This window comes from Rhinolophus sinicus, linkage group LG03 (genome assembly GCF_036562045.2).
Source record: "Rhinolophus sinicus isolate RSC01 linkage group LG03, ASM3656204v1, whole genome shotgun sequence".
Classification (NCBI taxonomy): Eukaryota; Metazoa; Chordata; class Mammalia; order Chiroptera; family Rhinolophidae; genus Rhinolophus; species Rhinolophus sinicus.
The window spans coordinates 43,236,516-43,263,941 of NC_133753.1; the positions used below are offsets into that span (position 1 = coordinate 43,236,516).

General features: G+C 42.9%; 2 protein-coding genes across 2 annotated transcripts in view; one reads left to right on the top strand and one right to left on the bottom strand.

Moving 5' to 3' along the window:
• Nucleotides 1-3,613: 3,613 nt before the first annotated feature.
• On the top strand, nucleotides 3,614-11,118 carry CALML4 (calmodulin like 4). Its single transcript, XM_019725626.2, is given in 5 exon segments — nucleotides 3,614-3,937; nucleotides 4,037-4,067; nucleotides 6,189-6,329; nucleotides 7,945-8,133; nucleotides 10,812-11,118. Coding segments are annotated over 5 exon segments (600 nt in total). The 5' UTR covers nucleotides 3,614-3,802; the 3' UTR covers nucleotides 10,916-11,118.
• Nucleotides 11,119-13,546: 2,428 nt separating this feature from the next.
• Nucleotides 13,547-27,426, bottom strand: part of PIAS1 (protein inhibitor of activated STAT 1) — a 113,320-nt gene continuing 99,440 nt past the window's right edge. The window contains exons 9-14 of the mRNA XM_074327512.1: nucleotides 26,814-26,974; nucleotides 24,991-25,121; nucleotides 24,091-24,271; nucleotides 20,246-20,388; nucleotides 18,326-18,363; nucleotides 13,547-17,508 (exon numbers count right to left, since the gene is read on the bottom strand). Coding sequence (XP_074183613.1) covers nucleotides 17,215-17,508; nucleotides 18,326-18,363; nucleotides 20,246-20,388; nucleotides 24,091-24,271; nucleotides 24,991-25,121; nucleotides 26,814-26,974 — 948 coding nt within the window. The 3' untranslated portion in view covers nucleotides 13,547-17,214. The remainder of the gene's footprint in view (nucleotides 17,509-18,325; nucleotides 18,364-20,245; nucleotides 20,389-24,090; nucleotides 24,272-24,990; nucleotides 25,122-26,813; nucleotides 26,975-27,426) is intronic.

Genomic DNA, 27,426 nt, shown 5'->3' on the forward strand with positions numbered 1-27,426 from the left:
GAGTGTGGCTGGTCTGGGCCCCAGAGTGCTGGGCAGACCCCAAAGGCCCACTCAGCCCCATCTGGCTTAGTGTGGCTGCTGCCCACTGGCCCTCCATATCACTTCGTAGGATCCCGGGGTTGGGAAGGGGGGTGGGCAACAAGAACCTCAGTCAGTCCCAGCCCTCTTCAGAGGAGTCTGGGGGCTGTGTGGCTGGGGGGCTAAGTCAGGGCATCTCCAGACCTATCCCTCAGAGATGTCACAAGGAGCCTCCCAGCTGCGCTACCAGCCCATTCCAGAGGCTGAAGCGAAGAGGGTGCCCTTTGGGGGAAGGTGGGGAGGCTGGTTTGTGGTGGGTTGGTCCTTAGTCTTGGGCAAGTCACTTCATCTTTTGGGGCCTCAGTTCTCGATCTTCAAAGGTCTCAGCCTCCACGCAGACGGTCACTGGGAGCTGACTGGGCTACTGTATCAGACAATACAGAGGGGCCACTGGCAGGAGATGGGCAGGGGCGTTCACACCATCATACACCCTGTGCCCCCACCTGCCCAGCAACCTCATGTGATTCCTACCCGACCTCAAACCCCTGTCCGAGGCCTACTCACAGGAGGACTTAATAGATATCCTATGAGCAAGCACAGGCCTGCTGTGTGGGGCCTGAAGTTTATACGATTCGGGGGGCCTTTGATAAGAAAACATCTTCTTTTAAAGTGAATAAAAAATTAGGTATGAAAGTGAATACAGTTGATACTGGAACAATATAGGGGTTAGGGATACCAACCCCACGCAAAGTCGAAAATTCATGTAGAACTTTTCAATCACCGAAAGCAACTACAGTAGGCCCTTCGTGTCCTCGGGTTTCACATCTACAGATTCAACCAACTGCGGATCCAAACAGTATTTTCAATCCGTGATTGAAAATCCACAGATGTGAGGGCCAGCTGTACTAATAGCCCACTGTTGTCCGGAAGCCTTACCAATAACATAATTAACACATATTTTATCATGCAGGGTGTCATGCAGGGTCTCTGTCCCGCTCCCCACATAAGAACGCAGGATATGGTGAGGCCAAAAAGGAACACCCACGGAGCCATAGGTAGTGGAGTCATTCCACTATATTCTCGCTGGTGGCTGGGTTGGCGACACAGGAAGCAGGAGCCACACGATCCACAATCTGCCTTCCGCTTCTCTGCCAACCAACCCCACCAACTAACTGCAGTCCATCGTGCTAACTGCAATCCGCTCTTGCTAGCTCAGCCACCATCTTCTTGCTAGCCCCCATTTGCTGCTAGCGTAGCCACGCAGTTATATTAGTGGCCAATGGCCCACTGGTTACAGCTGATGGCCAACTAGCCACAGCTGATGGCCTTCCAGTCATAGTTGATGGCCATTTACTACCTGAGTGAGCACCTTTCCACATGAGGGCAAGAGTCTGGAAACTGCTCTCCTGGCTCTGTCCCCAAAATTTATAAATATTTGTGTGTGTGTGTGTGTGTATGTGTGTGTGCACATATATAAATATATATATATATATGCTTTATTATATGATATATATATATATGCTTTATTCTTACAATAAAGTAAGCTAGAGAAAATGTTATTGAGAAAATCATAAGGAAGATAAAATACATTTACTCTATTTATCAGAAAAAATTCCAAGTGGGCCCACACTGTTCAAACCTGTGTGGTTCAAGGGTCAATGTATTTAGACTGGAAAAGAAATTGCAGCCAATTACTGGAGGCTTGGAGATTCCTTTTGATAGAGATCTCTCTGGGAAGTTTACTGGAAATGTTTCCCTACAAATACTTCTTAATTGCAACCTGGCTTCACTCCACCTGGAAAACTCTAGGCCAGTGGTTCTCAACATGTGGTCCTGGCTGGAAGCATCAGGATGGCAGAGGAATAGGCAAATCCTTGCCCCTTTCCACCTGCTGAATCAGAACCTGGTGGTGGGCCCTTCAGGTGAACAAAAGCTCACCCCAGGAGGTATGGAGGGGGCTCTGTTCTTTTCCTGATGAGTTGAAATATAACATACAACACAGTACAACACACAACCCGACGAACCCTCGTGTAGCCACCACCCTCATGCAGGTGTTTCGATCATATGAGAGACACCCCTTGGAGACACCTAAAAACCTAAGGAAGGGTGTGTCAGTGGGGATGCCTTTGGGGGGGCACACAGGCCCAAACCCCAGTATACACTAACCTAAACCCAAGGAAATGTCTTGTCTCCCCCCCATGAGCCCCTTCTAAAATGCAGGGTGATCCCAAGTGTGTGCTTTGGCCTGGCCCCTCCAGACTTCCCCAAAAGCCTCAGTCCTGTGCCCCTTGCCCTTCCAAGGCCCGACCTGACTTTCCTTCACCGCCTCTTCCTTGCAAGGCTGTTAGTAAGAAGCTCCCCTCTCCTGCCTCCTGAACCCCAGCCAGCCTCTCTTCTCAGTCCCAACAGGGAGGAGTCAGAATCCTCCAGCTGAAATTGTCTGGGCCTAGAAACAGGCGTGCAGAGATGACTCAAGACACAGTTTGGGGGAAAAGGGAAACTTTCTACATGGAGGTGGTCAGAAAAGGAGGGAGAGGAATGGACCAAAGGTGGGCGCACCCGTCCTTGTGCCTTGTACAAATTAGCCAGAGGCCCCACTTCCTCACAGCCCCTCACTGGATTCACTTGTCCCCTGGGCCCAGTGCCTTTGTGCAGGACACAACCTGTGCGGCCATACAGGCCGGTTCTGACAAAGTGGGCAGAACCCTGGAGTTGGAGCTCGACAGATATGGCAGCCACAAACTGTGGACATGGAGCTGCAGGGTGAAAACCCAGTTGTGCCCCGCTCAGCAGCTCTAGGGAATACCCCACCCTACCCTCACTTCCTGCGCGCGCGCGCGTGTGTGTGTGTGTGTGTGTGTGTGTGTGTGTGTGTGTACACACGCGGTGGGGAGTGGGGAGGAGCACAAACCACTGAGGAAATGGGGAGTCAGCAGCTTCTGCAGGAAGGAGTGGGGGCTGTGGAGGGCAGAGAAAGGAAAGGAAGAAAAGGAGGAGCTTCCTGCCCTGGAAAGTCACCTCAGAGGACGCCCACCGAGCCCCTTGGGAGCCCACTGTGGGACCTACACAGCAGAGCAGGCCCCTTCCCCATCCCCAGGGCCCCTGGAAGGAGGGAGGGGAACTGACACATTAAGGACTGGCTATGCACTGGCCACTTGATTCTCTCAACAGTCCTGTGACGAGGCCCAACAAGGAAACTGAGGCACAGAGCAGTGAAATGATGCGCGACGGTCACTCAGCAAATGGGCATGTGCAAAAGGATTGGAATCCAACCTGAGAGCACCAAAGCCTGTGTCCCTTTCTCATACTGCACCCCAAGGCTTGGGTGGTGACAGAGGCCATCACTGGGCTGTGCCATCCTGGCCGAGTTTCCTCCCTGCCCACAAGATGGTGTGTGATGACCCCTTATAAGAGCATGGAAAGTGCCTGGTACCTTGTCAGCTTTCAGCTTAGGCACAGGAGAGAGAGAGAGAGAGAGAGAGAGAGAGAGAGAGAGAGAGAGAGAGAGAGAGAGAGAAGACCCCCAGGGGCAGCCCCACCTGTACCCCTCTCTGTGTGTCACTGACCCCTTCTCTGTGTCCAGGGAGGGCTCCCAGAAAGGAACATTTGTCCATTTGCACCAGCCCATCAGCTTCCTGATGCAGGACCGAGGACAGGAGGCCCCGGGGAGCTCTGCTGCAGTCCTGTGTTCTCCAAACCCAACCTGCTGCTCTGCCCAGGCTGAGACGGGCATCAGCTGTGCAGGGAAGCTGGAATCTGACCCCTGGCGCTGGGCCTGGTCTCCATGGCAACCGCGGATTTATTACAGGGGCCTCCACCCAGCTTGGCGGACTTTCGACTTGAAGTGGGAGACAGGAAACCAAGAGGTCAATCCTGGAAGCAGTGAGCCCACCAGTGCCGCCCTAGGTCCCCCGTGATGGTAAGCAAGGGTCTGTGTCACCTGTCGGGCTGACTGGGGTGGGGAAGGGGGGTGCTTTCTTGGAGTCCCTCCCTGACTGTTTTCCTCTGTCTGCTGCAGGCCAAGTTTCTTTCCCAGGACCAAATTAATGGTAGGTTGGGTTTGCTCTTTAATCAGCAATTCACAGCAAAATATGGGTCTCATTAGGCAATTTGCTCTGCTCAGTTTCTGTTGGTGGGAAGAAGGCGGCTCTGGGCCCACCCACAGGGAAGAGGCCCTGAGCTACAGGGGAGGCTGCTGCTGGGTGGAGGTAAAAGTAAGGCTCAGAGGTAGAAACGCTGGTGTTACATTTGTCAGTGTGATTTACAAATGGGGGTGATAGGAGAGAGCTCAGTAGGTTTTCCTCCAGAACCTGAGGGGCAGTTGGATAATAGGGGAGGAAGAAAGAGAGACACCATTAACTGGCTAGGGCTGAGGGCCCAACAGAGAGGGGGCCTTTGTAATTGGCAGAGACAGAGAAAAGAGCCCAGATGTTCACGTTTGGGCAGAATGCTCAGTGGGCCTCAGTCTCCCCCTCTGTAATGGGGCGGGTCAGCTAAGGTGGTCTCTGAGGTCCTCTCTGCCTGACGTCAAGCCTAGTTTTGGTGTTGAGAGTACTTTATTCCCTGAATCCCCGACCCTGCTGTTCCCCAAGCAGCCTTCAGTTCCACACAGCATGCAGTTCTGTTTCCACAAGGCCAAGGGGAAGACGGCGGTTACCCAGAACTCAGGGGCCCAGACCTGGATTAAGGGAGACCCAGTGTAGGCCAGGTAGGGTCCTGCAGGCCCGGGCTGTGGGCTTAAGTTTACCTGGGCAGGGATTCAGAGTTATGGGTACACAGACCTTGGTCTACAAGAGTGGGTGGATGGGTTGTAGGCTCCAGGTGGGCACCACCTCAGAGACCCCTGGGCATCCTCACCCCAAGAGGAGGTCCAGAGCAGGAACTTTAAGAACACAAGCCCAGGGCAGGGCCTCCCTCACGCTGGTCTCCAGGCGAGACTGAACAGGTCTTAGGACTGGCGTGTAGCCAACTGCCTGTGTCCTCCCACCCATGGTTCTGAGGCTCACGGACCCTCCCTCGGGGGTCTCTGAAGCTCCCAGAAGGGAAAAGGGAAGCTTCCCCGTTGTATCCCAGGGCCTGACATCAAGAAAGTGGCTGCTAATGCTTAATGAATGAATGACAGCCTGGCAGCCCCACCCCCAGTCCCTGAATCTGAATTTGGGGCTGGGGTGGAGGAGCAGGGATCCTCCTAAGCTCCCAGGTGGCCTCTCTGTGCCTCCAGGGTTAAGCGTTGGGGACAGAGATGCAGATGGGTGGCCTGCTCCACTGAACTGAGACCATGGATCTCTCCACCAGGGGAGAAGGGGTTCGAAGAGAGCAGCAAGCCAGATCTAGTCCGAGCCTAGGAGAAGGCCCAGCAGTACCCTTGACATCTCTAAGAACAGGACCCGGACCTGTGGCAGAGGGCATCTTGAGAGTTCAGCAGCCTGGAGGCTGGGGGTTAGATCCGTGGTCTCAGAAGTGCCCACAACTGTAATAATAATTGTTACCACATATGAGAGCATCGTCTGCCAAGCCTTCCCAGAGGGGATTTCTGGTCCTCTCAGTAAGCCAGAGGCTGTATTATCCCCCTTCCCCACATCAGTTGTCTTTACAACGGTCCCCTAGGTGTCTGGAGGCCCTGCTAATGGCTCCTGGTCTCCCTGGACAGGGGTAGGGGCAGGAGGGCGTCCCTGTGGTTTTAGTCAGCTGTGGGCGGGGAGAAAGGCGGAAGCAGAGAAGGGGAAGGAAGGGAGGAGAAGGAGCAGGTGGAAGGGGAGTCAGGAGGAGAGGATAGAGTTGTCAGATAAAATACAAGATACTCCGTTAAATTTCAATGTCAGATAAGCAACAAATACTTTTTATTAGGTTGGTGCAAAAGTAATTGAGGTTTTTGAGATTAGTTTTAACCTTTTAAACCTCAATTACTTTTGCACCAACCTAATAGTATAAGTATATCCCCTGCAAAAATTTGGGACATACTTATACTAAAAATGTGGTCATTGTTTATTGGAAATTCACTGTAACTTGCCAGTGCGGTATTTTTATTTGCTGTATCTGGCACCCTTGGGAGGGGAGGTGGGCAAGGGAGTGGGCACAAGGAGGGGAGAGAAGAGAACGGGGAGGGAGGGGACAAAGAGGGCGTGGGGCTGAGGGCGCTCTTCTGACTCTCCCTTCTGGGCTGTGCGCAGAGTACAAGGAATGCTTCTCCCTGTATGACAAGCAGCAGCGGGGGAAGATAAAAGCCCCTGACCTCATAGTGGTGATGAGGTGCCTGGGGGCCAGCCCCACACCTGGGGAGGTGCAACAGCACCTGCGGACACACGGGATAGGTGAGTGGGCCGGGCCAGGGCTGGGGAAACAGCAGTCTGGGCTGGTGGGGGGGCCCTGAGCCCTGCAGCCGTGGTCTCAGGAGGGGCCCAACAGGTGCGTGCAGATGTTGAAGGTGTGAACAGCTCAGAGGTTTGAGGGGCAGATGGTAGTCAGAGGTCATCCGCTGGGAGCTGTGGAGGCACCTAGCCAGGTGTGCTGTGCATCACTCTGGCTTCCTTGAATCCTCACCCCCATCTCACAGAGGACCTTGAGATCTGAGCTTTCCAACAAGGTCATCACAACCCTGCGGTCAAGACAATGCGAATAGTCATCCCAATGTTGTTTTGACAATTTCCCTTTATTGAGTATTTGTCATGTGCTTAACTGAAACAACCCTATGAAGCAGGCGCTATTTTACAGGTAGAGATCAAGGTTTAGAGCCATTGGGTCACTTGCCCAAGTGCTTAAGCCAATGATGGAATTAGGATTGGGACCCAGTTCTTCTGATGTCAAAGACTGACCTGAAAGCTATGCAATACTGGCAGAAGGAAACCCACCCAAAACATTGCCAAGAGGTTCTCTCTGGTGATGGGAGTATGGATGATTTTCATTCCCTTTTCTGTTGTTCCCTATTTTTTCGACAATAGGGACTTTTATAACCAGAAACAGGTTTGTTTTTTTGAAAGAAAAAATGACAGGTGTCAGAGGCTGGGTTGGCTATTTGTATTGTATTTGTACTGGACATTAGGAAGGAAAGAGGGGCCCCGAGGGAGAGGATGGTCAGGAAAGACCAGTTGATCTGCAGCCCGTCTGGACCTGTTTCCTCATCTCTCAGACGGGCGTCCCACCATCTGCTGGGGTTACCCGAGATCTCCTCAGAGCGTGCCTGAGGCAGCACTGGGAGCCCACTGGGGCAGAGTGGGCCGGGCCTGGCGTGGCCCTCTAAAGGCTTAGAGCCTGGGGATGGGGAGCCCAGTTACTGAGATCACCTGCTTCCACCTCCAAGGGGTGGTGGTTTCCTTTGGTTTCTATCTCCTCCAAACAGGAAGTTGTGGTTAGGGGAAGTTCTGTTTTCCTGCCAGGGCCGGGGCTGAGGTCCCCAGGCATGCTTGGAGGAGGGGCATGGGCTAGGGAACCTGGGAGGGAGGCGGCAGTGAAGGGAAAGGCAAGTGACCAGCCCTGGTGGGACTGGGGCTCGAGGTGCCAGGTGTGGTCACTTGTCCACCTTTGTGCATGTGCAGTAGTGGCTGCTAAGCAGGGGATGGACACATAGATGTACTTCCCTCTAGTTCAGGGCAGGAGAGAAGCACCTGGAAGGGAGCAGAGGAGGTGGTACTCCATCCTGGTCCTGCACTGCTCTGTGAGGTGACGAGCTTCTGTCTCCTAAGTGGGCAAAATGGGATGACGAAGACCATAGTCCCTGAGGAATGTTGGGAGGATGAAATGAGGCAAATCTATGGGGGAGCTCAGCAGAAGGGGCTGCATCTTCTTTATCATGACCACGGCCGCCACCACGGCGTTTCCTGAATTAGGTTGCCGTTGAGCTGGCCACGCAGGCTTGGGCAGGAGGCATGTTAGCTTCCCTACCAAGAGCCTTTTCCTCCCCGCTCACTGCTGTGTTTGGGGATTTCCTAGACAGAAATGGAGAGCTGGATTTCTCCACTTTCCTGACCATTATGCACACGCAAATAAAACAAGAGGACCCAAAGAAAGAAATTCTTTTGGCCATGTTGATGGCGGACAAGGAGAAGAAAGGCTACATCATGGCATCTGAGCTGCGGTCAAAACTCATGAAACTGGGGGAGAAGCTCACCCACAAGGAAGGTAATGGGCTGGGTCCCTCTTTCCCCACAGCAGCAGATTAGGGAGTTGGTGGGGTGGACATCAAAGCCTGGTTCATGCCACTAGGATTGTGCAGACACTGCATTTTATGCATGCCCCAGAAGACTGCAACTAGATGTCAAGATTGGTGAGTCCTGGACTGGCATCCAGGGGAAGAGCTGGGAAGTCTGGGGCAGTCGTCAGACAGGGTGAGGGGCGGCCCGGGGAAGCCCAGCAAGGATCTACTTGGGCCTCACCCTGAGTTTATGCTTTCACTGTGGACCTTTTCAGTGCTTACGACCCCCCTGGGAGCACTAGTGCCCCCTTATACTGATGAAGAAACAGGTGGAGTGGCTTGTGAGTAGCAGAGCTGAGAGTTGCACGCAGGTCTGTCAGACACTTGTACCCGCCCCCCAACCCATCTAGGGCTCTGTCCCCTCGCCACAGCTGTCTTTTGAAGTTGCTGCTGATGCCAAGTTTACAAATTGAGATGCTACTTTGTTCCCTCTCCTCATGGCTTAGCCAGCTCTAACAGCAATTCCAGAAGGTTGTCTGGGGTGGCCTTTGCTGGGACTGCTAGTCACAGAACCCCACGAGTGTCCTTTGCCTCAGAACAGGACAAGGGGTCTAGGACCTCCGGGAAAGCCCTTTGCACGTGGTAAAGGGAGATCCCAATGCCGGGCCTGCCTGGCTAGCACCCGTCCTGCCACAGTAGCCATTTTGTCACCACCGCAGTGTATACCCACCCACCCCAGAGGCTGGGATTCCTACTTAGGACACCAGGCTCGCCGATGGTTGGGATGGGTGGGCTGGGCTAGGACACAAGTGGGTGGAGGAAAAAAGCTTCAATAGTGTCAGCCTTTGGTTAAATCGTAACAAACCGAGGAGGGGTTGCAGGTTGTGGATTGTATTAGATTTGAATCCTGGTTCCCCCTCATTCTAGGGGACCTCAGATGGGTTTCTTAACCTCTCTCACCCTCCTCAGTTTCCTCGTTGGGAAATGAGGCTACAATAGACAATCCCTCAGGTCCCTCCAAGAGCTAACATTCTATAAAGCAGTCTGCTTAGATTTTATCTGCAGTCACAAAGGCACAGAGCAACGCATTTAAAAATAGTGCTACAGAAGGCAGATTCAGCTTTCCCCCGCTTTTTCAGGCTGGCAGCTATCACCATCTCGTCTTTCATTATGGCTGTTTTAATGTGAACGAGGGAACATGGGCTCTGTTGTCCTCCCTCAAGTTCTGAGGACACTGCTCGGCCTTTTATGTACCAGGTGGAGTGTTAGCAGAGAGGGCCAGCTGGGGCCTTAATTCTTATGGTTAATGCTGTCTAAAGCAATACCACCGGCTCAAAACTCGACACATTTTTCATCCGTTTAAACAGTAAAGAAACATTTCAAAGAAGCTGGCAAATGGAGAACCATTTCCCTTCCTTTGGCTGTGGGAGACAGGAAACATGATAGCAGAAGTAGGAATCCTGGGTGATTGAAAGAAAATCTTCAATTTTGTTAAGAAGCATCCTTGGAGCAGCTGAAGAAGGCTGCCAGGGAGGCCTCCCTTCTAAGGCCTGGGACAGGATGACCTCAGCCCCCTGGTCCTTTCTGGGCTCAAGAGTGAACCACCGCGCTACCCAGCAAGCAGACCCTAAGTGTGGCCCCTTTTTTGGCCAGGAGGAGGCTCAGTGGTTGGTGCTGGATGATGCTGGACCTGTCCCCTGGGATGGTCTGAACCAAGTGGCTGGAGGACAGAAGCTTCTCCATGAAATAACATAAACTGGAGTCTCCTCAATCTTCTAAAAATACTCAGCACTACTATCAGCTTAGGCACAGTGCACAGTAATTAGGTTTTAGAGGAGGCTGGTTAAGTAGAGAATCACAGGGTATTTTCCAACTGCCCAGAATTATATGCTGGGGACATCTAAGGCCAAGGAAGTTGACACAGGGCAGTTTAAACAGTTTTTGCAAGAGTTAGGGGTTCAAAGAGCCAAAAGTAGGTTGTCCCTGAGGGGCCACTGTGCAGTGTAATCTGAAATGTCTCTTCCTGCCAACATCCGGGACAAGCTAGTATTTTGTCCGAGGAATCCAGAGAAAGAAGTAAATGAAGTGATTTTTTTTGGAGCAATGTCAGAGAACAATGGCAGTTTTGTATGCTTTCAGCTTTAGACAGCTGAATTTTTCTTATACTATCCACCCCCCACACACTTTTTAAAAAAAGAGGTGATGGTGGCAGACACCACTTGTCACCATGTCCCCTCTTGGGAGGGGGCACATCAATCTAGAAGGGAAGGCAGGCATGCCAGGGTGGCCCAGGATGCAGCTGCCAAGGGTGTCTGTTCAGTTGGGAGGTTGGGCTGTGGAAGGTAAAATCTATGCCAAAGGTGTCTAGAAATATAGGTACAGGGAAAAAAAGCATAAGGTGGCTTTAAGTGACTGAATCCTCACTGATATACCTTCCTACCCACCAGCCTGGCTCCTGCAGAAAGTCCGATGAACTCACAATTGTATCAGTGGTCTGCAGGGGTAGCGGGGTGGGTTGTCCTGCTGTGTGGTTTATTTCCTGGTCTATGGGAACAGTCAACTTGACACTCAGGGAAGACTTCTGGGGAACCCCCACCTCCAAGAACTCGATGTCCTATAACGTAATACTAAAGTTAAACTGAAAAATTAATGTGATTTATTGCAGTGGATGATCTTTTCAGGGAAGCAAATGTCGAACCAAATGGCAAAGTGAAGTACGATGAATTTATCCGCAAGATCACCATTCCTGCACGGGATTATACTGAGTGAAGGGAATGCAAGACAGCCTCCCCCGGGACTGAAAACTCAGACGGATGAATTTTTAAAAAGAAAAGTGTCCCTTTCACTCTAGGCAGATGGCAAACACAGTGGCAAGGCATTACCAGACTGTAGCAGAAGATAACTTAGCAATGAAAATAAATGACTTCAGCCATGGTTACGAGCATGTCCTTAATAAAAGATTTTTATAGATATTAATAAGTGCCATTAATCCATCCCTTAACACCATGGAAAGAGCCTATTGGTTTGGAGTTGGGCCTGGGTTTCAGTCCCGACTCTGCCATTTCCCAGCTATCTGATTTTGGGCAAATCATTCCACCCCTCGAAGCCTCAGAATCTTCCCAAAGGTAGATCCCTATTTTTTGCCTCTTGGAGCCTGTTGAGGATGGTCTGAGATACTGACTTGAAAATGTCTCTGCGAACTGTAGAATGCGGCTGTGCATTACTGAGTTACCATGGTAGTGCTTTCCTAAAAAGGGCGGCCTACCAAAAGACTATATTCTATATTTGGGTACTGGGACCATCTTCCACATTTCCAAGACAAACCCAGCACTTAGAAACAGCAGCAAGCAGAGCTCAAACAAACAAACAAACAAACAAACAAACAAAATATCTATGGCACCATTTCTTGAAGCACCACGGCGGGGGGCCACTTCCAAATTCTCGTTCCTGTGTCCACACACAGTGCCATAGCTGAGGATATTCCCCCATTAACACCGAGTCTAGGGTGAAAGCACTCATGGTAAAGCCAGGGCAGCATTAGCTAAACAGCGGGAAGTGACCCGACTTTACAGCTCACACCATAAAGAAACCAAAGACCAGATGTGACTCTTGAGGCCTTGTCGAGCTTGGGAGGCCCTTTCTGATGCTCCTGTCAGAATTGCCAGCTTTCTCCTAACTGGAAATCAGAGAGGACTGCAAGATTAGGATGGTCTGCTCAAGTGGGTCAAAGTGATCATAGCTTCAAGCCATTTCCCCCAACTAGTGGAAGGTAGAGGGGATGTAACAGGCCGCGGCCACGATACAGCAAGAACTAGGGGAAACTGTAGCAGGGGTACTAGCCCTGCTGGAAGCAATTCCAGCTCAAGCAGCTTAAGTGTTCTGGAGCCAGCAGGCGCCGGCTGGGGCTGCCTATGTGCTCAGCAAATCTGTGGACCCATTGGTAATGTCAGCACAGCCCTAAAAAGGGCTGGAGTCACACACTGGCATGCTGGGCGGTGGGGGGCAGGGAGAGCTCCAAGTGCAGAGATTTTCATCCTTATATGTATCAAAATTGGGATCCCTGAGCTGTGGCTTTGTCTAATGGTGCTTAGTTGCTAAAGCAAAAGAAAACTAAATTGAGGGAGGTGTGTCTTTTGGAAGGTTATACAAGACAAATCTGAGGGCCAGGCGCAAGGGAAACTGCAGGGCACAAAACAGTCATAGTCTTAGCACAACGATCTCACAATGCTGTGTGGCTTCAGACCAAACCCAGGTCCTGAGGAAGGAGACTCTTTCATTTCCCCAACAGTGTAACTGCCAATGGAGTAGGGAGGAATTGCTGGGAGCTGCAGAGGGTACTGTGCAGGGCAGGCAACCAACGGCCCACAGCACCGAGCAGGTGATGCTGGGATCCTCTGGTTCACACTGTGCAGGGGCAGAGCCAGCTTTTGTGGCCCCAAGGGCTCTGATTCGGCACCTTCTTTAAGAATACACAAATAAAAATAAAGGCTTCCTGGAACTGCTCCCAGGACGCTAGAAGAGGCCAGAGCAAAGGAAGGGCCCAGGTGCTTAAACTCCATCACCTCAGAGTGAATCCCCAGGGCTGGTTAGATGTTGGCACCCACAGAGAACGGCTACATTGCACTTTCAAGATCAAGGGTACCAGCCCCACATCTCTTTTTAACTCATCATGGACATTCGGAAGCAAATCCTGCACAGCCAATCTGGAACACCATGGATTACAGACAGTAGACACCTATGATTTAGATGGGATAGGGTAAGGAAGTTCTGGACTATAATAAGTGAGGGTACTTTCCCTCAAATACTTTTTGTCTTCATTACTGAGTGTCCCCAGTATGGTTTTAAAGCAACCTGCATTAATCTGATTTGCTTCACAGGAGTCTGCAGTACAGCTTGCCCAAACCACACTAAGTGGTGTGGAGTAGTCATTAGAACCTAGGGCTCATCTCCACTGACTCAGTGTCCCTAATTAAAGATGCTCAGGCTAGGATTCCAAACTCCTGTGACATGTTCTGATTTAAATCTCTACCCCACGAAAGGCTTTTACACTACTTTGTGTCTGGGTTTTATGCTCATTCCTAAAATTCCAGTCGGTTTACCCAGCACCTAGTATTGTTTACAAAAAAAGGTGACAGTGCTCTTAGCATTCAAACTGCAGATTATTAAACAGAATGAAAACTAAACAGATGCTGTGGTTCATTACACAGCTAGCCATATTTCACTGAGAAAAGGGAATGATGGCTGTGCATTCACTACTTACCTCAAAGCATGTGGCCAAAGAATTACTTGTCATGCTTTGAAATCTCTGGATGAAAGGTGCTTTGGAAGCACAAAGCATATCACTTTTCTCATAGGGATTGTCCCCTTGTATACCCAGTAGTATATTTTACAGAAGACAAATTAACTGAAGGCTTTTCTTTTATTACATCTAAAGAGCTCTACATAAACAGGTAACATTCAATAGGTAAACAATTTTTTTTTCCAATGCATGTAATAAATATTTTCACTTGGTACTTTTATACAAACCGACATTGGTCTACTATACATTTTTAAAAGCCATTTTACTGGTTTGGCATGCGGTATGGAAATTCTAAGAGAGAAAGTTTTAAGGCAATGAATCACAGATTTAAGTTCATGGAATTTATGGTAACTTTTATATCTGTATATATACATTTTCCCCTTTGTTAATTAAACAATTAACAGCAGCACATTCTGGGACCACCAGCTACTCTCCCTCCCTCTTTCTGAAATCTAAGCTTTTTTAAATTAAAAAACAATTCAACATGTATTGGTAAAACAAAATTCTTACTAAAATAATTTCAAATGTGCTTTAAAGTCCTGAAGATATTGAAGTGTTTCATGTATTTAAAACTGGAATTATTTAAAAAGTGTTCTTTCCACAGTTAGCAATTTAAAATTGGGATATATTTTCATTCAATTTTAGACATTTGACTCAAAGGAAAACCTGCCACGAAATCACATTTTTCAGAAGCTTAAGTGAATCTTTCCTAAGTCAGTAATGATATAGAATTGTGATAATGTCTAAATTAATAAAGTAGAAAAAACTTCAATGCTCAAAATAAATTAGTCAACAAGTGTGGCATGGTTAAAGTTCAGATTGTTTTAAAAAGATGTGTCCAATAATGCCCACAAAGTAACTAAAAGCCACTTCAACCCTGCTAGTCACACAGCTATTTTACCGAAGATGTGAAACGCACACAGTACTGTTCAGCGACCCAAACATATGCACACCGATGACGAAACACCAAGGAAGGGCCATGGTGGCCACTTGCCTAATCGTTATCTGTCCACAAACAGCATGTTCATGTTGGCATGGGTCTGGGAGTGAGGGCGGGCTAAGGAACAAACACATGAAATTCTATGTGCTTTTTTCTTTTTTAAACTTAGAAGACAAAGATGCAGTGCATGACTACCAATAATGACTACAGATCGTGAAAGTCTGATTGACTGATATCAGCCACGAGACCAACAGAGTGATAGCTACTACTAATGCCAACATTTCGGAAAGTCAACAACCGAAGGGAACAAACTCCTTAGAGTGGCATGAACTAAAATAAAGGGACAACTGAATGGTTAGTTTTTCCTGTGGAGACATAACCAAAGCCACTAGACAGACATTTATTTCTCCTTATTATCCATTCTTCCTTTGGGTTGGTATAATGCAGGACACTGAGGGGAAATTAACCCTCTCAAAATGGGCTCAAGAAAGTAGAGGAATGGGTTTTCAACTGGATCATTCAAAGAGTTTGTAATTCAGCATCATACAGTTATTGATCAGAATTTTGAGGCCACTAACAACGACAAAAAAAGAAAATAAAACAGAAATACAGAAAACTATTCATTTTACCTTAGGTAGTTGAATACAAATGTTTCCTACTGCAATGTGAAATAAGAAGCAACTCCCCACAATTTAAGTAATTTCTATCCCAATCCGAATTTAGACACAAATTACGATACTATTAGACAATAGCCTAAGTTAACATGGCAATGAGAGTTTTTAAAGTATTTACTCACCATAACACCAGATTCATTTAAAAACTTAACTATTTCCTGTTTTAACCGACAATGAATTTTTTTTATTACGAATTGTTTAGCCATGTATGTGTAGAATACACATGCGTAGGGGAAGACTATATAACTCACTTGTCACTCACACACACTTGTCTATAAATACATATATACACACACACATATACATATCAACACCAACTTGTTTTTCAAAATTCAAGTCAACAATTTAGTGGCAGAGAGATGCTGTAAGAAACATATTATTTTTAGATGCCACATAGTCATGTGAACCATTAATTTTATCATACAACCAAAGGTACAGCCATCTTGAATTCTACCTGTATTAAAGTAGGTCATTTTGTTACCACTGCAAGGTTTAAAACGACAATCTTATACACAAAGGTGGTCCTTCATCAACTCTGAGAACATTAACAGCTGTTGATACAAAAATCCAGTCTGGAAAACTGGCAATTATCATGCCCTTCTTTATCTTTTCTTTTAAACCTGCTAAACCTCTTAATCAGCTAAAAAATATTTTCCATACCTTCAGTTATTACCTGAAGAATGTAATATCTCCTCTGAAGAGGATTTTGGAACACAAGTAGAACCACTTTTCCTTCACTTCAACCCTCACTCATCTCCTGAAAAACAGTTTTCAATATATTTACATGTTCCATCATTAGTAAGAATAGATCAGACTGACCCATGAATTCTAAAGAAAATTGACTTTCCTATGTCATGCTTGTCTTTAAAAGGTGAAGAAAAAAATAAAACAAACAATAGCTAAGAAAATAAGTACACTCAAAACCAGAGTAAAATGACTAAGGATCAAGCCCATTTTGAATTTTGACTGTTTATCAGACAGATTTATAGATTGACATGTGTAGTACATTGTGTTTGCTGAAGAGAATTTAAATTTACTTTTAAGATTACTGACTTTTTTTTTCTTTTTTGAGGTGATGTAACTATACCTCTGTCAGCTGCACAAGACACCCAACAGAGCTTTCTAAGCTAGTTTTACCTCCTACTTTGGTATGAAGATCTTACATAAAACTTATTACCCTGTGGCCAAAAAAGCAGGTGTTCACAGACTTGGTTTAAATACATAATACTGGCAATCCAAATTTAGAATAAAGAACTAGACTAAAGTGTATTATTCACAGGTCTGCTAAGCCTACTCCTTACCCAGACAGCTTTACTCCAATCTCTAAAAAATATATGGGGTATGTTTTTAGGGGTATCTAGCAAATAAGAGAGAATACGTGATGGAGAACATGCAATTGGGATAGTCAATAAAGATGCTCATATGTGAGTTCAAGACCTTCAAAGCACTTTGAAAGAAGCAGGCAACTGATTTATCAACTGAATGCAAACTCGGGAGAAGAAGGAACAGTAACGACAGAAAAATACACAGACATACACACTGAACACACACACCCACGAGCTATGTCCTGAAAATACACAGGGAATGCAGTGGGACAGATGAGATTTATAATTTAAGGCTGGATAAAATATGCACACACACAAACAGAATCCAAGTCAGTCATTTTTAGAAAATGGAAATTAAAACTATCCCCGCAGCCCCCTCCCCACAACAAAGAAAAGCCCACAATTTAAAACTTCATACATGCAATTCCTTTTCTGTTATTGCAAATAAAATAATGCCATTGAAGTAAAATAAAACCAAAACCATAGAACAAATGACGAAAAAAATCTTCAGAATCCAGAAAAATTGAACTGAAGGTGGTTTGTGGGTACTTGTTTTTTTTCTTTTCTTTTCTTTTCTTTTTTTTTTTTCTTTTTTCTTTTTTACAAGTGTTTTATCAGACAGGCAGTCTTAGATTTATATACAAAAGTAAAACTGAAAATATAGTTTTGTTCTCTGTACATTTCTTTTAATTTTTTCCCTAAAAAAAAGGAAAAAAACACGCTTGTGTACTTTTCTAAACAGAATAAGGTAAAACATAGCACAAAGTTCTCTTCTTTCTGCCACGTTCATTTAATCTGGGGTGGGGATGGGAGCAGCAGGGTCAAGGCCATCAGTCCAATGAAATAATGTCTGGTATGATGCCAAAGATGGACGCCGTGTCCGTGCTGCTCCTGTTGGTGACGGTGTGGCTATGGCTCTCCCTTAGGCTGTTGGAGGACACAAGGCTGCTGTTACTGCCACTACTGCTTCCGTTGGTGGTTGGCAGAGAAGTACTGCCTCCTGCACTTAACTGATCGAGAAACATCTGTGAGGAGGTATACGGAAAAAATCGAGACGAGTGTAAGAGGTCTTGATCATCTGACACTGCTGCTGCTGCAGCGGCAAGGAGGGAGGTGTTATAGTGCTGGGGAGGGTAAGAAAGACAAAACAAGTGTTAATTAAGCTTATCAATGAATAAGCTTTCTTCTCAGCAGAACAAAGTCCTAACTTTAATATAATTCTGAGGATCTGGTGTTTCTAAAATATTTAATAAAATGTTTTGCAAAATTAAATCGCCTTATGAAATGATCGCATCATTGATCCTGAGAGACATTTTTGTATCTGAAACTAGGAGAAAAAAAACAAAATAAAATTTTTATTATTTTTTATTTTAACTTGGATTGCAAGCAATTCTCATAATTCTATTTTCAAAGGGGCGTATCCTCAGATATGGCAGGAAAGAGGACAGTCTGCCCTCTTTCTCTTATGGGGCTACTTGGCCAATAAATTTATCAGTCAATATGATTCACTGCCCTCTTTATAAATCAGTACTGGAAGCTTAACAAGTAGATACTGTTCTTACTGTATACTCAGGCACAGCTGACAAAAGGATATTTATTTCAATTCTTTTTTTTTTTTTAATTTTATTGGGGAATATTGGGAACAGTGTGTTTCTCCAGGGCCCATCAGCTCCAAGTTGTTGTCCTTCAATCTAGTTGAGGGCGCAGCTCACTGGCCCATGTGGGAATTGAACCAGCAACCCTGTTGTTCAGAGCTGGCGCTCTAACCAACTGAGCCATCTGGCCGCCCCTATTTACTTAAATTCTTAACCATAACAATAGTAATGGGTATGACTACTCTGAATTTTCTATGAAGTTTATTTCTTTCTGTTGGCTCTACATTATAGTTGTAAATTTTTTAATATACAATTAAAATAACAGCAATTTTTTTCATATACGTACCTGATTGTCTCCTGATAAGAAAGGAAAGAAATCTAATCCTGTGGGACAAAAAAATTATTTCAGTTTTGATTAAAAAAAAAAAAAACCCTCCCAAAAGCCCCAATACTTCAAAATTAAATGTAAATCTTAAATCTAATTCTAATTCATTTACAACTTTATTGAAACATGAAGAGTTGAGCAGAATGTTTTATATCCTTTCCTTCTTTAGATTACTAAGGCTGAATGAAGGCCAAGTTTAGCAATGATTTGCCCTTCCTGTGACTCCACTTGTGGGACTTGGGCCTTGTTAGATCTAATACTGACCCCTTAAACAGACATAGCACTTTTCACCAAATGCTCTCATTAACTCCTCTTAAGTAACCTTTCAATCTATTCTAATTTACTCCTCACAAGCATCTCATGAGGTTTGTAATTATTTTTGCCTCATTTTGTGGATGAGAAAGTGTGAAGTTGAAAGAAGTTAACCAAATTGTAGCACAGAGTTTCTTTTCTCTTTCTCAAATTTGCTCACTTGCCACTATCTGTACCAGGTCCTAATTCAGAGACTCTCCAGTGGCACGAGGGAGGAAGAGATGGGAGGGGGTGCCCGACTGCTGGAGGGGTGGCTATTATGGAAGGACCAGCTCTGATCCCTGGCTGCCAGGGAGTCACTGCAGGCCCGCTCCTCCCAATGTGCGTTCTTGTCCATATTGCCTAATGTGTAATGCAATGAAGAGCAAGTAAAGCAACATGAATAAAATACCTCGTTAGGGCCGCTAAACTTGGGGAAAAGTACAAGCAGATATAAATAAAAATATGAAAACAACACAAATACTTTGGGGATCCATCCACTGTCTACACTAGAACAGATTATAACATGAGGACCTGCAAAATGTATGGCACTGTGGTTCTTGATAGTGAGACTTGGCAGTGGACTAAGTGAAAAATAGGGCTGCACTGTCCAACAGAGTGGCCACTAACCACATGATTTGGCGATGTCAAGTTACTAATGTTACATAAAATGAGAAATTCAGTTCTTTAGTCACATTAGCCACATTCCGAATGCTTAATAACCGTAAGTGGCTAGTGGCTACTACATTGGTCAGTATAGATGACAACATTTCCCTGATTGCAGAAGGTTCTATTCAACAGAGCTGAAACAGGGTTTTCATTACAATCACTAAGAATCCACTCAACTATCTCAGCTCCTAAGAATCCTTGCCAGTGGCCTGGGTATTTCTTTTTTTTTGCTGGGGATGGATGGAAGGAAACTTCCACTTTTGTGCTTTTGTATTACATTTTCTATAATGAACATACATGGCTTTTTGTAATAAAAAAATGTTCTTAGATTATATGGCTAATATAAAAATTATTAAATTACAAAGATATTATGAGAACAATGAATAATTCTTTTTGATAATGTAAATCATTATTATGAACTCAAAATGCATTGTACAAATGAGTATACTGACATTTCAAACTACTTTAAAAAAGAAGAGTAAGCGTCACTGGAACAAAAATTAAAACTTTCCATTGTCTCAATTCAGCATTATCTAAAAGATAATAACATAGTTACCCACAATGTCTGTTGCATTATCACTGAGTACAGAGAACAAAAAATAATTTTCATAAATATCAAAATTCAAATCAATATATAAGAAGTCATCCAAAATCAACTTGTAGACTACTTTGAAGTTCACAAAACCTGAAGATCATTGCACTAGTTTTACCACTGGCGGTAAAACACTGGCTATTGATGAAGGTACAAATAAGAAACTGGATCAGTATTTATTTATGATCACAGTATATATTCCTCCCAGTTCCCTAGGTCCAAGCCTGTTTTCCCAATCTTCCAATTCTTCCTTAGACTCACCCAGAAGACTATATAAATCAAAGGCATTCATAATGCTATGTAACAATATAGGAAAAGCGGTGACTCACCTTGTAAGTCATAAGGCATGGGTGTCATGTGGAAAGGATGCCTATAGTCTTGGATGAGGGATGTGTTAATGTAGCTTGTGTCTACAGCAGGGAGGCTTGGGGTGCGGGACACTGGAGATGCTTGATGTGGAAGACTTAATATGCTAGAAGAAAAGGTGTGCATAATTTTCATGAGTCAGTTGAACTTTTAACAAAAAAGGTGTAGCATTTCACAATGAGTCCTAGCTTTTGTGCTAGAAATAAAAACTAAAAACAAAAGAGAAGAAAAGCAATATATAATTTAGACTACCACAATTACTGTAGTTCCTTGGTGTCTGCAAGGGATTGGCCCCAGGAACCCCCATGGATACCAAAATCCACGGAGGCTTAAGTCCCTTAGTCGGCCCTACATGTCTGTGGGTTCCACATTCGTGAATTCAACCCACCGCAGACCGTGGATGCAGAACCTGCAGATATGAAGAGCTGACTGTATTAGGAAATAATTGTGTACTTAATAGCACTTTGCAGAAGCTATAGGGAGAAATGGATGGATGCAATGGTATCCAACATTCATAAATTGTACGCTGTCTTAGGATCACCATCACCTACACTTTTAGAAAGCAGGAAGGCATGGCTAAGCCATTTCAGTGGGACATGAGTGAAAAGTATCTACAGCAGACGAGATTCTGAAAACTTTTAAAAATAAGCACTGGAGTGTCAGCTAGTAAAAAGTATACGTTAAGTCCTTGCAAAGAAAATAAGACTGGGGGAATGGAGCAATCAGAGCAGTGAGGAGTTAGTGAGGAGTTAGCAGTTGGCCCCAAGACTTATAAGCTTTGAGAACAAAAACTAGGTGCTGTTTATCTTGGTATATGCAATGCCCAGCAGTCACCAGCACACTATTTACATAAATGGCTTGTTGAATGAACAAAAATGGCAAGACAAGGAAAAGAGATGCTCCAAAATGAACAGGTGTGGAGTTTTTAAAGGGAGAACAGCATAACTGGAAAAAGAAATAAAAGGGGGAGTGGATTCTGGAATAGAATGAAATGTTTAAGTAGCTGAATAGTCAAATCTTGTTTTCATTACCAGAAATTAGGCAAAAAGCAAAAAAGAGGGAAAAAGAAATGATTTTGAAAAGAAAAAGAATTCTAATAGTCCTGAGTGCAAACATAAGGAACATATGCTACCCTAACCATTAGGAAGCTAATATGTATATAAATTATAGAAAATAAAGGGCGAGGGTGAGGCATAAAGAGGCTGTCTTTTGCTTTTAAAACTTCATGTGAAGTACCTGGGGTGTGGCGGTACAATTTCAATGGCACAGAGTATTTCAAAAGATGCTAAGATTGGATTTCCAGGAATGGAGTTTTAGCTATGACCATCTACCACATTTTATGAATGGGATATGAAGCATAAAATACACTCTCATCTGCTTCATAAAAATGTTTCATCTAATGGAAACAATTAAACCTCTTACATCTATAAAAAGCACTATTTTCCATTAGCTGTCTCTGACAATGCCTGAGGGATTACAAGAGAGAAGAAAGCAGTTGAAATGCTAGTCTTTGAAAACATCTTGGTATACCAAACAGCAAAGGAAATTTCTGGGTGAATACTAAGCTCTCAGTAGCTGAAGACAGCAAAGTGTTTTACATTTATTAATATTTGCCTCTTTCTAATCCCTGCTTAGATCTTTTTCTTTCAATTTTTGTGACAACATTCAGAAACGCATTTCCACCTTTACAATACACAATAACAAATACAATATGCTGGATTTAGGCTTCTATTTATTGGCTAGTCATTACTGTAAAAGGGCCACTAGTATTGAATATGGTGTTATTCTTCTAAAGATGTCATAAACTTTCAGTTGCTTGTTTTATCTGAAAATAAGAGAAAGATCTGGCATTTGCAAATACTATGTCTGGGTTCAATTACGCACTGGGAAGCTTAGAAAGTAGTTAATGCATCTAATGTCATTTTCCAAATACAATAAACACAGCTATTTTTGGAGAAATAGCCAAGTAAATATCCAAAGAAATAATCAGATTTCTAAACATTCAAAAAAGTTTACTTTAAGGAAAAATGTGTATTCAGACAGTAAAATTACTGCAAAGTTTATATACATATTACTATTATATATAATATGACTACTATTAATATTCTGATGAATAGGATTAACACACATAATGATGCATTTAATCCATAAAGTATTTATACATCTAGAGATGTAAGAAATATCTTTTAATGTTGCAACTATGGCATTCAAAGAAATAATATGATAATATGCATTTGGTCATACTATGGCTTGATATTAGATATAAAATATCTTACAATCAAAATTTTATAGATATTTGTTCTAACTATGCCAGCTTCTCGTAATTTGATTTTTCTTTTTCTCCCACTCAGATTTATAACATAGGTTGATGTAATAACAAGGTCAGGCTTCCTGGGTAATAGCCATTAAGGCAGGCTTTCATCAGAGGCAAATGTTTATAAAGCAGGATTTAAAGTAGAATTGAACTGATTCTAGAATCATTTTGTTTTGAATAATGATACTGCTTTTAATGTCTTTATTTTTGTCTCTGTATGCTGAGATAAGCTATTCTAGAGTGAAAATACCAACCTGTGTAATGTGTTTGACTGTATTTCTGAAAGAATCAAAGTCCTCTAAAGAATGAGGAACTACATTTATTACGATTTATGTTCTTTTACTGTTGCAACTTTATCTTTCAAGTAACTACAGATATATTCAAATAGAAGATCTTTTTATTTCATCAACCAATATCACACCTGAAAATAATTTGATTCCAAGCACAGAAATGTCTGCTCTTGTTCTGGTATTAACTTGCCCCCCTGAATCTTGAAATCTGTAACAATGCCTTCTGTGGACTTCTCTCACACTCGAAATTTCTCCAAGTGCTACTGTTTGCAGGAAGGAGTTTTTCTGAATAGCTCCCATTCGGTTACAACTGGCCAGGTAATTCTCCTGATACAGACCTTACAAGGGGCACATCTATTTCTAGCCTTTAGTACACTACAATTGTGCCTCAGCAAAATATGAAGGCTTTTTGCTGAGAATCCCCAATGTGTTTCATGAGAGGAATGGTCTGTTTAAGAGTACAACTAGGGCTAGCTACTTGTTTTATCATCTTCTACAAAATATTAAACTCTTAAGGTCGGACAGTACTTACTCATCTTATTATCTATCACCCACGTTTGGCACAGGGTGTTTTACATAAAATAGGTAACAGTGTTTCATGAACTGAGCTGAAGCATAACCAAGGTACATTATTATGAAAGTAACGGGAAATGAGTCTGCAAAATAGAAGTCATGTATATTGTAAGAAGTCTTAGACTTCTTTCATTGCCTGCTTTACACAATCCAAGGCAGGTTTAAAACATTTATCTGATCTTCCTCTGCTTTCTACTTGAAATACTTGGGGTTATTTTTACAGCATATGTTTTCCAGTTTGTGTTCTAAATCCTAGGAGCAGCATTAGGATCACTTGGGAACTTACCAGAAATACAAATTTTCTCAGTTCTATTCCTGAATTAGACATGGGGTGGATATGGGAGCAATGTGTTCTCTAATAAGGCCTCCAGGTTATTCTGATATACATCAGACTTTGAGAACCAGTGTCTTACAACAATCCTTTGATATAATAAACACTATATTCAAGTGACCCCTTTAATCCATTATCCCGACTCCTCAAGAATAATCACATACCAGAGGAAAATTCAACTTACTCTTCAATTGATAAATTTTACAATTAGGCAAAATCATTTCATTTGGTAGATCTTTTAATCAAGTTTGCAAAATTAACTTTCATAATGACTTTTTTTTTTAAGGTCTCAGCACTTACCCTTTATTATTTAGTGGTGATGTGGGAGATAAGGAAGGACAGGTCCTCTTGGCAGATGGCTCTTCCTCCTCTTCATCAGATGAACTGTCTCCGGTTAGGTCAATCACCTCGACTTTCTTATTTTTATTTGACGATTGGTGGTGAGAAGCCACTTGATGCTCCAGTGTGGAGCTCAAGCATCCTGTGTGGGAATGATTAAAACACAAGGCAAAAAAGACCTATGACACCTCTCTCTTTTTTTCAGTGTGCTTATGGATTAATTTATCAGTTATAGTTTAGACTAACAATATTGCTGGTGTCAGAGAGTAGAAAACCAACAGTGGCTCTGTTCCCCTAAGCTTAAACCTATTATTTATTATTGGTTGTTAAAGGATTTATTTGAAAAACAATTCTGAATTACGGCAAACAATCAAAATATATGTCCACTTCAGAGTAAAAGCAGTTTGAGGGCAAAGACTATATATTATACATGTTTACCTGTACAGTACCTGATATACTTAAGAAATTTTATGGTAACATTTAAAAAAAGTCATAGCCTCTTTCCAGCAAAAATATATTAAAAGCCAGGAAAAAAAGGTAAATGAAAGAACGTTCACAAATCTGCACCAAATCTGTTAAACATTTAAAAGGATACCATTTCAAAAGCATGACTTTACAGAGACTTATTAGATTATGTTACTTTGAAATCTTATACCACAAAAATTTAAAAACTGGCAAAAATGTGAGTTTAAAAGGAGTTTCACTACTTCTAAACATTCAATCAATAATTTAATAAGAGTTACGGAGCAATCCATAAACGGCTGAGTGTTTTCTATAAAATCTGGGCATTTTAATATTGAAAACCAAGGTTTTACAACAAGCAGGAAGACTGCCCCCCTCTTTTAGAAAACTAACACTTACCGTCAACTCCATTGTAAGAGGCAGGAACTTCCTGTACTTCCTTTTTTGATCTCATAGGTGCCCAAGAGCCGTCCTCCTTAAACTGTATTTCATCACAGTCTGTACAGTACTTTAGGATTTCCATAAACAAGCTATAAAAAACAGTTTGTCCTTTGAATATCATATTCTACATGGAGATAGATTAGAATTATTACTGTTCAAAAAACATTCAGACCTATGTTTTGTACAAGTATAAATGAGAAAGAAGAAAGTAGATTAGACAAGTAACATTTGTTCTCAAAATTTAGGGCTAAATAGGAAAATAGTTACTTAAAGTATGGTACCTTTTATGCAAGAAAATATTACGTAACCATGAAAAATGAGGTTTCCAAAGATTTTTTAAAAAATAAAACTTTGTGTACATGGTAATAAACAGCAGTTATCTCTGAGTGGTGACATTATAGATATTTTTATTTTTTATACTTTTTAAATATAATCCAAATTGCTTACAATAAGCATATCTTATTTGATAAACTGAAGCAATACATATAAAATATGTATTGAATGTTAATTTTCCTTGATAAATATCATGCAGATATTAAAAAAAGATTTGCAAAAAAATGTGTAAAATTAATGGTTAAATTCTTAAGTTTTAATGTTAAATTAAAACAAAGTATAAAAATATTAATACTGTACAATCACAATTATGTGAAAACAACACAAAAGCTTTTAATTTTCCTATGTCTTCCAACTGTTCTTCAAATTTGCATGTGTGCACACGCACGCCTGTGTATGTATGTGTTTGTGTGTGTGTGTGTCTGTGTGGAGGGCTTTTATAAGAAAGAAAAGTCCCAATTGATAGGGGATCTAAAGTAATATATAGTGTTGGTATAATATTATTCAATTCAGATTTATTAGTAATCATTGTTATCTCTGAAAAATTAAACATAAAACATTTAAGTTACGTTTCCTTTTTCCAGCATGATTGGTCTAACATCTTTTAAGGTCTGGGTTACCCTTGTATTGCTAAATGTATTCCATTTCTTATGTTGTACCTTCAGGTGCCTATGTTTTCTCAAATACTATAGATAAGTTGCTTTAAGTGTTTTGCTAGGGAGTACAGGAAATATCAAGAAGATCCTTCTTTTCACAATTTCTCTTTGTTCAGGCAAAAAAGGTGGGGAAAATGAGGCTAGAGAACACGGGAAAATTTAGAGGAACATTCCAAGATGTCTGGTAGATAAAACATGAGTGTTAAAAAAATAGATTGTTGTGATGTTGTAGGTGGACAAGGAAGACAAAGACAAGTGTTGCAGAGGAAATAGAAAAACAAAGTTAAGTCACCATTCATTCAATGTGTTTATCAGCTTTAGGAGCCCTACAGCAGAGAATAGGTACAAATGACCATGACTGAAGCACGAGAAAAATCTCAAAAGACAGGCTAACTTCTATTAAAACACCCAATTTTTGGCAAGCTTAATTAACCAGTTTCATAATTCTTTCATTCTTTCTCAAATACGGTCTACATGCCTACAGATAGATGGACTCATGTTAGGAGAAGGCGTAAGCATACCCTGCTTAGAACTATTGGTGCTTTAAATGGTAAAGGTCAGTGAAGCATGCATTTCCAAAACAAGAGGACACCAAGTTACAAGAGGAACAACAAGAGGAAAAATGTCACAATATTACTTACTTTGAACAATACTGATTTCTAAAATCATGAAATCCTAACATATGACTCAGAAAACACTACCTGTAGAATTTTTATCCCATACCTGATGGAAAACAAACCCAAATAATGTCATTCATTTCAAGGTGCAAGGAAAATCTTTCCAGTGACATACCCATCAATAATGAGGTGTTCGTACGGAGCCTTCTTATCACAGACAGGACAAACCCATGTTGGTTTTTTCTCATTCATCTGAATATAAAGAGTTGCATCAAAACACTGCAGATGAGAGCATGTAAGGGCCCGACATGGAATTGTCAGACGCATTTTGCCAAGCTTTAAAAGAGGGAGATAAAAGTAAATTAAATTAGACAACTGTTATTCAAAAGTTAGGTTTTGATAAAAATTTCCTGAAGCACAATGTGTATGTGTTCTGATTTAAAACATATTGTGTTTACTTTTCATCAATATGGAAGAACATTAACCATCTTTTCTGGGAAACATTTACAGGTTAAAAAATTACAGTATTTCTGTAAATATTAGACATGGTGACTATGGAAAGTCTATAGTAAGGGTTGTTTACCCTCACTCGACAGCTCACAGATTGGCTTTTAGGAGGAAGGGCCACAAACTCCTTGAAATAAGCAAAACTTTGGAAGTCAAGTGTGTGCATTTTTCCAGAGTGCTTACACCAAATTCTTTGAGTAGTCTCTGATCCAAAACAATTAAGAACCATTTAACTAGGGATTTGGGAAAGGTGAAGAGAATGTTTTATCACATATTACAGT